Source organism: Opisthorchis viverrini (assembly GCF_000715545.1).
Source record: "Opisthorchis viverrini unplaced genomic scaffold opera_v5_45, whole genome shotgun sequence".
Taxonomy (NCBI): domain Eukaryota; kingdom Metazoa; phylum Platyhelminthes; class Trematoda; order Opisthorchiida; family Opisthorchiidae; genus Opisthorchis; species Opisthorchis viverrini.
In genome coordinates this window covers 158,006-169,602 of record NW_008751701.1, presented here as the reverse complement: position 1 = coordinate 169,602, position 11,597 = coordinate 158,006, and the positions used below count along the sequence as shown (strand labels likewise).

General features: G+C 45.6%; 1 protein-coding gene across 1 annotated transcript in view; it reads left to right on the top strand.

Moving 5' to 3' along the window:
• Positions 1-11,377: 11,377 nt before the first annotated feature.
• Positions 11,378-11,597, top strand: part of T265_03227 (hypothetical protein) — a gene marked incomplete at both ends in the record, with an annotated part of 6,090 nt that continues 5,870 nt past the window's right edge. The window contains one exon of the mRNA XM_009167660.1: positions 11,378-11,569. Coding sequence (XP_009165924.1) covers positions 11,378-11,569 — 192 coding nt within the window. The remainder of the gene's footprint in view (positions 11,570-11,597) is intronic.

Genomic DNA, 11,597 nt, shown 5'->3' with positions numbered 1-11,597 from the left:
ATGACGAACATTTTCGTCAAAAAGAAATCCAAGTTATTCGGTGGAAGTGAGGTGAATACACATTTTTCTGCTCATGGACGAAAACCATGTTGTTGAATTCGTTCGAGTACACGACGCCAATGATGCGAAAGTTCCTGTAACAATGATATTATCCAAATGAGCAGCGACTCCTGGTAAGCCGTTTAGCATGGCATCCATTGTTTTTTTCTTTGAAATATTGCTGGTGTAGATTTTACCCCACCTGGCAGACTTTTAAATTGAAACAAACCGTGATGTGTTTTAATTGTCAGAAAGTCTTTGGAGTCACTAGAGACTTTTAATTGAAAGTATGCATCAGCGAGGTTCAGCTTTGCGAAACATCTTCCACCATTGAGCTTGGTGAACAAATCTTCTTGTGCCGGCAATGGATATTGGTGAGAGTCTAAGACAGCGTTTAATCCTGTGGAATAATCAACACATATGCGCACCTTGCCATTCGCTTTTTTGATGAAAACAATGGGAGCTGCCCATGGTGAATGGCTTACTGGCTGGATAACTCCGGATTGCTGGAGACGAACAAGTTCATTCTGCACAGTTGCGAGAGCAGCAAATGGCACGGGACGCTTCGGTCTGAAAATTGGTGTGGAAGCAGGTTGGAGTTTGAGGCTTGCCTTGGTTTTGGTACAGCATCCAAGGCCACTTTGGGAGACATCGTTGAATTTTGTCTTCAGTGTGTTAGTAAAGTGTTCTGCAATGTCTGAGGAGGATGAAAATTTCAGAGTACTGCACACAGATGATAAAGGTACACTGAAAAGGTCAAGTTCTTCAATCCAATCAAGTCCAAGAATGTCCAAATTAGGACACTCAGTGAGATAACAAGTTCCTGACAACTAGATTGTTGAATGATACGTTACAGGCTAACTTGCCAGTTAGAAGTAGAGTACTGCCAGTGCACTTTGGGCCCGATGACACAACAGGTTTTCCTATCAACTCCCAACTGGAACATGAGATCAACGTAATATCTGAAGCTGTGTCAGGCTGCAGACGGATTGGAACTTTGTTGATGGAAACTGTAAGGTATTTTCTTCGGGACTCGAATTCAACTTGGCATGTTGCAAACACAGATCTGGACTGCGGAATTTTCTTGTACGACTGTTTTTTGACTGTGTTACTGATTGGACTGTCGAAGCTCTTTTGGTTTTGGGGTACGGCAGAAACCTTCTTTTGACCCCACCGATGACGCTTCTGGCACTGGTGCTTCTTGAACGGACAGAAACGTGCTTGATGCCTCTCCACTGGACCAACACGATGTTGGCGGTTTTTTCTCACGTGTAACTGGTTCGTTTCAATGCCGTGACACCACTGGGATTAGTAGGTCGTGACGTCTGCTGTACCATTGTGATGTTGTGTTTAAGATTACGCAAACGTTGGCATTCGCTAGTGGGTAATTTCACGGTAATATCCTTCTCGTGCTCAAGCTTGGAAAGCAATCGAGTGTGAATATCTGATTCTTGTGGAGACTGAAAACCAGCAACGGAAATTAGACACTTGAACTGATCCTCTGTGAGTGAGTGCAATTGAAATTTTTTCACACTCACGGTTGACGACACCGGCAAAAGTGGCGTAATTGTCAATTGGAGACAACTGTATCGAACATTAAAACGTGAATGTTGCTCACCGAAAACTCCACGGAGTTGTTCCACTGTTTGTGCAAAGTTCAGATCCTTTGGATGTTTGGAAAGAATAAAGTTCGCGAACCGGTCGTGCTCGAGGGTTCCAAGTTTTCGGACCAAGAGACGGGATTTCCACGCATCATCTTTGTCGGTAAACTCATTCTGGAAAGTATCTTCCCAGCGACTGTACCGTGAATCGAATGTGAGACCAGCTGCTGATTACTAGAGAAACTCGGTAACAGTTGCCGTGATAGAAGCGGCAAAGAATAATGAAGTGCCAACTTGAGATAGAACTGATGTCTGAAGACTGACAACTTTAGTAAGAGACTGAATAAGTCGCAATTGCGATTGTTCGAACTGCGCTTGTTGCTGTTGAATGATTGCTTTCAACTCGTCAGCTGAAATCAACATGTGTATGTTCGTATTGAGTTCCCGTCGCCAGTGTATATCCTCTTTGATAATGTATCAGTCAGACTCGTCAGTTCACCAGAATAAAGAAGACTAACAACTTTGAGGAATGTATACTGCAAACAAGTGGATCGTTCCGTGATGTGAAATTCAACTGAACCAGAATATAAAAAGAGCTAATAGTCCAATAGGATGTCATTGAGAGGCTGAAATGTAGAAACAAGTTTTAGGTGTACAAGACAAATCGTTAGCAAAGCGGATCTGTTCGTTTGGAGGCAGTCCTCCTAACAGCATGGGAATGAGTTGGCCTGACCAGGAATCCAGTTGGACTCTAGGATAAGCAGTTTTCTAATTGCCGTGAAAATGTGACAATGAATGCACATAGGTTGTTTAAATATAAGAGGAAACAAGCTTGACGTGTCGCTGTGCAAATCTCCATTGGACGTCATTCTGTATGTTTCCCGATTTCCGGAAGTTCTTTCTCCTTGATCGGTGTTCAGACGCATCAAGGTCGCCCGCGGCAGATTGTCCTCAGTAGTTCGTATGGGTGCCTTCAGTTTTGTCTCCTCGTGGCTGTTGTTACTGTCTCTCTTGAGCTACACCTCCGTGCCAGTATGATCTATTTGTCTGCTGCTGTTGATAATCCTGTAGAGTCGTCATCCTCAGAGACAGCAACATCTGTTTTGACCCTGATGCTCAACTGCCTCACAGCCATAAAGCTCCTCTAATTATATTTGAAGATTTATAACGAAAAGAAGAGAAACAAGTGGGTGAAGGAGAAGACCTAGTGCTGACCTATATCAAGCATTCTGAGGTACCTACAACTCCAAGCTCCCAATCAGACAATCTGGAAAGAAACTGACAGCACGAACGCCACTGGCACCAATCATCCGCCATTTCTCGCAATGTCTCCAGTCAAGCGCAGGAAGGGTCATGGGGACTTCATTTTGGAAGGCGTACAACACCAACAACATCCAAACTCTTCGTAATATCTTCCACACCCTTCTGCCAAGTTCCACATGATCCATCTGGCGGTTTGCGCCATTCTGAAGGAGGCGCGGTGGCGGTGTTTTGGCATGTGTAGCACATGACCGATCTACCTCAGTTGATAAAGCTGGGTGTTTTCCGCGATTGAAGTACCTGCTGCACAACCGAACACCTGTTTTCTAATCACCACTTCTAATTCGCAAAGTACCACCAACCCACCAGACGTTTCTCCACCCATGCTTATGGTGATTAGACATCTAGTCTGCTCGGTCACCAACTTATCTGTCGCTAAAATTGGTGGACCCACCGTTCCCCACGTTCTTCTGAGCTTTCCACTTTAACTGATCAGGTTAATGGATTGTGACACACCAGCTAGCCAACAAAAAGCCTCAGCATTAATCCGAAGCACATGGAGCTTCCAGACGTCTCTTTGTTTGCCAGCAGATGGTCACCATATTTCATCAACCCAATTGGGTATGACAAGACGTGTCATCGCTCCCTGCTTTCGGCACCACAAACTTAGCATTCGGTCGGAATGGGGTGATGACTGCTGGCCCAATCACGTTTTTTGTCCGTTCATCCATTGGAACAAACCTGGAACAGTGTTTTGGATTTTTGTGATGTAGGTTGCTGAAAATCCGTCGACAGCCCACGACCGGTTTCGCCCTTCTTGGGGCCCATCAGGTAGGCACAGTCCCCGAGTTTCCGTCAACCTTATGTTCTACTTGAAACCGAATTGCACGAAATTAGCGAATATGCACTCATTTCCAAACTAATTTGGTTTTTCGAGAGACTCACCTGGAACCCAGCTGAACCTCTCGTTTGTGATGTTCTCAGGGATTTTCGTGCGATCTCTGGTGTAAACCCTGCATCGTCGCCCAAAAATTCATAAAAGTTGACATGAGTGTCACTTTAATGTTCAACCTTTGTGAGCAGTGATCGTGAGAAATAATGACCGATATGCACGACGTAGATAGAAATTTACAACTGCTAGGTTTCCTTGATCTAGAAAGGCTAGTTTCTTCGATCTTCTTCTGAAAGTCCCCGAGAAAGTTCAGGCCACTGAAGACTCGAATCGCATTGTTTTTTACATAGCAGTCTCTGGTGTATGTCAAAGACTAGACGAAATGTAGCAGGTGAGCTCATATCACTGAGTGTTTTGTTTGTTCCCAACCGACATATCCAGCGATACTCGTTCCCCTTCCTTTTGTTCTCTTGATCAAAATTTTCATCAGTTCAAATTTATGATTGCCAGTTTGATACACCGGTTCCTGGCTATCGGATGGCTAAGACCAAACGTGACAATTAGGCCAAATCGCTTAACAACCAAGCTTTACTAGGATTCTGGTCTTTAGAGCACTGACGGATGCATCGCCCTCATCCTTCACTGCTCCCTTCCTGAGATTTTGTTTCGCGAATGCGTCTTCCAAAAGAACGTTTGTACAACAGTCCCTTTGAACTGATATGGTTAGTTGATTTTTTAATGGATGACCTCAAGAGGAAGAAGGTATTTCTCATGCTTTGTTTGGGAGCATCTTTCTGCCACATCTCTTCTTTTGTTGCAAGCAACAAAATCACTCGATATACTGTTTGCAGGACAATTTTTAATCGCTGTCTCTTTCGTTAATTTATGTGCTCACTTCGTTCCAGATTCTGGAGAATGCATGACGAATAGTGTTCTCTTGAATTCCCCCCTGACTAGATACTTATCGGTAAAATTTTCAATTCAGTTTACTTTTAGACACGTGAATCAACCTTCGTTCGAGGGCCTGCATCTTGTTTACACTATAAAAATAAATCATGTGACTTATTCACATAATGAGTTCAGTCCTCTCATAGCTAAAAAAAAACCACTACGGATTTTCCAGCTCGTTTATTCAAAGTATGTTTCACTTTTTCCCTATTCCCTGGTGGGAACAGCATGGGGTCAAACAAAGTTGACTGAATCCCGCACTTCACTGCTAACCTCTGCCGAAAAACGTGAGATTGCGCTCAACTGTTTTATTCCTTCAAAAAAAACTCACCAGGACCGGATAGAAAGTACAGCTTTGGTCGGAGGAGGCTGATCGGTTTTTTGACTACCCTTCGACTGTTAGTATTTTGTGGTGGGAAAGGTTTAAATATGGTTCTGTTCCTGCAGACCCTAGTAGACGAATCCCCTACCCTTCAGCTGTGATCAGCTGTAGTCACTTGGTGATTGGGCTGGACATGGCACTATTTATCGCGGTTATTAAGGCGTGCAACGAGGACTAATACAGTCCAGCTACCCAAGCAAAAATCGCTCCCGTGACCTTGTTGAGCAGGTTTCAACTGGAAAACAACGTAAGCTGATTTTCGAGAAATCACTCATTTGTAGAGAAAGGGCCGGCTGATCTGCAGTGGAGATTGGTCACCTCTGCTACATGATACAACTTAGTCACAGTCAATCAGGGCAGAGAGAATGAACAGCTTCTAGAATAAGGTCATCTTAGGTTTTCATAAAGGAAACTACTCACAAGGTTGCTGAAAACTCTTCGACAGCTTTGAGAAGAGCTTTCAGCTACCTTGTGAGTAGTTTCCTTTATGAAAACCTAAGATGACCTTATTCTAGAAGCTGTTCATTCTCTCTGCCCTGATTGACTGTGACTAAGTTGTATCATGTAGCAGAGGTGACCAATCTCCACTGCAGATCAGCCGGCCCTTTCTCTAGATCATCGTTCAGCTCCTCTTCTACTAACGGGCATGGTTTGAGGGCTGGACAGAAGGCATTGGCGCGGTATAACCCTTGGCTCTTAACAAGCGTCGAACAACTGTACGGTGCCTCCCGGCTTTGTTAAACACATATCTTGGCCCATAGCGGAGCTAAACGGGCCCATTCTGGTGGACCATGATGCTTAGTGTCAACTGGAGTCTTCTGGTTCAAGGCTTTTTTGAAGTGTTTTATTAGTTGCGAGAAGGCCAAGAAAGTACGGTGTACTATAAGCGACAATCACAAGTGGTTGATCACCATCACCCAGGATCACTGCCACTCGTCAGTCTATCTGTTTATGTGTGACCATTGCAACTGCTGTAGTACCCTTCCGGTGCCTATATGCCGTGCCACCCGAAAGAAGGACGAGGGCTGGGTTACTGCCAGGTTGCCCAAGCCTAGACAGGGGGGAGTCGAGAGGCAGAGGTCGTGTTCGAACCACGGACCTTTCGGTCAGTAAATTCGCGCTCTAACCGCTGGGGCCATCTCGCCCATCTTGCAATTATGTGGGAGTCGTTAGGAGTGCCTAACAATCAACCGTAACAATCGTTCAACTGTATCTCCCATTCGATTTCTAGCTGACATGCTACCCGAAGAAAGCACTAGGGTTGGGATACTGCCAGGTCGCCCAAGACTAGACAGGGGGAGTCGAGATGCCGCGATTGAGTTTGAATCACGGACCTTCTGGTCATTAAGTTCCCTCCTCAGCGAAGCATTGGTGTTGAACACTGATGTCATGCTGTTGATGATGATGATGATGATGATGATGATGATGATCTCCCCTTCTGTTTAGGCATGGGAAACCTCGGAGTATCCCAGGTCTCGTACTTCTTTCGTGTGGCATGCCGGCTAGGCATCGAAAGGATGTTACAGCTGAATAGTTATCTTAATTTATCCATGGTTTGAACTTCATATAATCGACATTATCGAAAACCAACTGTCTTTTTGGCCCTTAATCTCAAGATGATAACAGTACTTTTAGTAAATTTTGACTTCATATTTTCGGCCCTCCGTGTATCAACAATGCTGTTACAGACACTACTGAATTTTCACTCGCTCGCTAGTCTTCGCGTCACCGCCTCATCACACTCTGACGGCGATTAAATCTTAGTCACGTGGTGCAGCTGAAGGAGGCGGTTTTTTTTTGCCACAGCTGGTCATTTGACGTGTTTACTTAGCGTCACGTGTTATCGTAAGTTGTCTGTCGTAACTGGCATACCTCCGCCACTCGTCAGATATGGTGATAGACAACCAGTTATTTGCAGCAACCAGTTGTTATCTTGCAACACAATGCACGTGAACAAAAGATGTGAAATTTACCAAGTTGTTGATCACCTCTGAAATACGGCCAAGTTGGATACAGCAGAAACAACGCTTGGTAAGGACTACAGCCTTTAGGTGATTTCCTGAAGCTCTCTCAGATACAACCCCCCTTGTTTTAGAACCACAATTCCGGTGGTTATTCGAGGAGAAGGCGATTGTCTCCACTTCCCTAAATATGATTTAATTTTTCGAAAAAGTTTGGTGACAATCGGTATACTTGTTGCTGGGCAACGTTTCGCTTTTGACATAAAAGCTTCGTGAGGCCAAGTGACTAGGTTCCGAGGTTGGTCGAGATCTGAGGCGGAAGGAGAACCAATCAGCTTAGTCCAGCTACATCTCTGTTGGGTGTCGGCCGAGGGATTTTAGTGTGTTAGAGTGGTTGAACAAGTGTTGGGTCGTTTCAGTTACAAAGTAATAAAATGTCTGATTAGCATGGGTCGGAAAGAGGAATAACAGCGATTTCCTTAATGCCAGGCGAACCATGTTTATTGGTTTGGAATTGAATGGAATTCACTCTGATTACTTAGATGTCCTCGAGCCGAAGCATCCGCCTTTTTACTCCCCACTTGACGCCCTAACTGGTAATCTACCTTGAGCAGCATCCGCCTTTTTACTCCCCACTTGACGCACAGCAGCTGTGGGCACCGTCGGCACATTTGAAAACACCGTAGAAGAAAGGTAGATAACCGTTTCTAAGCCCTAACTGGTAATCTACCTCGAGCTATATGGCTGTTTGTCCCTCCATCGTCCAACGTCGAACTAAGGTCTTCAATGGGTCGGAAAGAGGAATAACAGCGATTTCCTTAATGCCAGGCGAACCATGTTTATTGGTTTGGAATTTAATGGAATTGACTCTGATTGCTTAGATGTCCTCGAGCCGAAGCATCCGCCTTTTTACTCCCCACTTGACGCCCTAACTGGTAATCTACCTTGAGCAATATGGCTGTTTGTCCCTCCATCGTCCAACGTCGAACTGACGAAGGTCTTCACTATGAACATAAATTGCCTTCATTTCAGGATGATGGTCCTCCCATCCCCTCCGTCGTTGGGTCTCTTCTGCCTACAACCGACCCGGACTGTCGGGACGCTTTTGCAAAGGCCGGTTTCACAATCACTCGTTTGGAGCCGATTGAAGAAGCCCTAGTTGCCAGTTTCCCACACATTTCATTTCTGTCCATTCGTATTGGTGCTGCGCGCGTTTATGGGAGCATGAACGCCTACATCCAGGTGAGTTTCCTCACGGCATTTTGCTCTCTTTTCTATTGCTTTGATCTACTTTTTAGGGGGTGACAGTGCAGTCTTTCGGGATTATTGACTGCTAGACAGCAGTGTAGTGTTCTGGAATTCTTAACCTTCACCGACAGAATGTGTGAGGTCCGCGTGAGCTGATGTATGCCTCTACTGTCCTGAGAATTTCGCCAGTTCAGCCGGACTGTTGGATTGTTTTTATCGCTTGGAAGCGACTAGTTGAAGCCCTGGGTGGGGAAGTAACCTGAAGGGCCGTGTTATCAAACTGTAGTCCGCTTGCCACGTTGCTTCATTTGTTAGAAATGCAAGCTGTTTTAACTCTGCTGCACTGTTTGGTATGTGCTGCGTACCTGTAAATTGTAAGGTTGGTGAGAAACGAACGCCAGCCTCGTGCTTGCAGATGTACCGGTCGATACGGTAAATGAGTTCTTCCATCTGGGGGACTGTATAAGTCCTGGCCAAAGACGAAATTACTTCTCGAAAAGAGAAGACTATCGCAGCGTTTGCCGAACCCGGATTAATGTGGCACCGACATGACATCAGCTTGACTGTCAGGAGTAGAGTGTGCACTGGCTGCGATCCGATCTATCCTACTTTATTGATGGGAAACATGGACGATGCATGTTGAAGACCTTCGAAGTTTGACCATCACTGCCTCCGAAGCATTTCTCGAGTCTGATGGGAACATCAGATCAGCAATGTTAAACTACTCGAGATTGTTTTCGGGTGGGATCACACTCCGTAGACAGGTCAGCTGGTAAAACTCCACAGGTTACGCTGCTTAAGTTATGTACTTCGTATGCCTCGTAAGGTTCTCTTCTTCAGGCCTTATATCGGATGGGGCGACATGGAGGTAGTCAGTCCATAATCTGATGACGACGCATGAAGGTCTATACCAGTCACATTGGTGAATGCGTCTCCCTGGATGAGGACCGCGGGATGTCCAGGGATGACCCGTACAGGGGTGGCTGTATCACACAGCCAATGGCGGTCTTCCATCAAGGCCATCACCTTTAATGTGTATCTCTCAATACCATGATGCCACCCCGGACAAACAGAACCATTCAATGTCAATGAGGTGATTTGGCCATCGCCTCCAACGCATGGCTCTCATTCCTCGAAAAGAAAGCTGTAGTAGCTAGAACCAGTGCATTCTGATGCACAGTTTGTGAGCTGAAAAACTGAATTAAATTAAACTGTTAGGCGGTATCGTCTGGTGAATCGTGATGAGATGAGCATATGCAGTTATGCACCTCTCATTGGAAGGAGATCTTGAAGGTGGGAACTACGGAGTACTATCAAAAATCGCATGGAGACAAATTTGAGTGAAAGCGTTTTGAGCTCTAGATAGTTCAGTGGTTAAACCACTAACTTGCTGACTGGAAGCTCCGTTGTTCGAACCCCACCTCGATATCTCGACTGCTCCTGTCTAGGCTTGGACAACCTGGCAGTATCTCCGCCGTTGGGCTTCCTTGATGCGTCATGGTGGCTAGATACAGAAACTTTGTTACAGCTAAACGATTGGTTACCTGGACCGCATATCAGACTGATCGATCAATCCTGTATGAAGTAGCCAGTTCTACGTTCAGCCCGTTTTATCCCCGTAAGATTTTCCGCTATCCTTTTACACATCCCCACGTGTAATCGCAATGTCGAATTTGACGGCTGGAGCGATACATGTGTACGTGAGTGGTTCAGTAGTTCGAACCTGACCTCTGCCTCTCAACTTCCCCTGTCTAGGCTCGGGCAACCCGACAGTATCCCAGCCCTCGTGTTTCCTTCGCCTGGCATGGCAGCCAAGCACCGAGAAAGTGCTACAGCCGTACGATTTGTATTTATACACATATAATAATACTGAAATTTCTCTTTCGGTTGACACTTTGCAAAACAAAATTCATTTTTATTTTCTTCCTTCCTCTCCTTACAAATAGGAACACAATCTCAAAGTGGACACGTTCATCGAACTGTACGACGGTGAATGGATACACTATCTAGGATTAATCAGCGATTCTGAAAAGTTCAAGCTCCCACCCTCTTGTGAGTCTTCGGACTCTAGTGTGGTTATTCCGACTGACCAAGATGAGGCTAATGGTCCGGACCAATCTGAACCCGTCGAGGAACACGGTGATTGTCCTGTGGAAACATTGACCGCCAGCACAGAACTACCAGACTACACACCGTGTGCGCCAGCCGAGCCTCCGCCATCGAATGGAGAATCGGACGAATCCGAAGCGGATTTCGAAAAGATTTCAGACGCCTCTATCATCCCGACCTTATAGTCTCGTCCGTTTCCTAACTACTCCCTCCACACGATCTGACGGGATCTACGTTAATGCTTGTCTTTCTGAACACAGCACTTTTACTTTCTCTCTTAACCGTCCGATATCATCCTTTCCGCAAGCATGCTTAAAGCTAATTATGCTCACCCAGAGAGGGATCATGTGATAATCTACTTTCATAATCCGTTTTTTCTGCCTTGCTCATCTCACCGCTGTTCTGGCGGATGTTGAGGTGAACAGGATCGTTGAGCGACCTATTCATTCATTCATTCTTTCGTTCATTGTCATTCTGTGAAACCTTGTACTACCTACCATTCGACACTCGCCTTGCGAAATACAGGGAACGAAGCATTCTCTCTTGTCTCGTGTGTCTCCGTTGCGTAACGGGGCGTCAGCGGAACGAAGAAGGTATGAAGTGGCGGTGATTGAGAGGCACATCCTCCTCTCCAGACACGATCGTCGGAAGACTGTTCAAACACGAGCGGTGTGAAAAACATGTAACTGGATAGGAAATCAAAAGCCCGAGATGGCTCAGTTGTTAAGGCGCAAAACTACTGGCCGGGAAGATCGAGGTTCGAACCCAACTCTGGTAGGTCGATTGACCTGGCTTGGTGGTATCTCAGCCCTTCTTCGGGTTGCACAGCAACTACTCGAACACACACACACACTCAGAGAGAGAGAGAGGGAGTGAGTAAGAGTCTTTTCAAACCGAAATCAATCTATGAGTATCTCAACGGATCGTGATCGATGAAATGAGACAAACGCTGGAAGGTCTCCAAAACCATTGTGTTCAAATAGCCTGTGAAGAAAACCTTGTCGATCTGGAATATGCAGACAACATCGTTCGCATGTTCAAAGAAAAGGAGAAGGCGCAGGTGTTTTTGGATGAACTGACCAAAGTCATCCCGTCCTTTGGTATGCATTTTGCACCCACAAAGTGTAAGGTCATGCTTGTGGACGTGCAGTCACTGA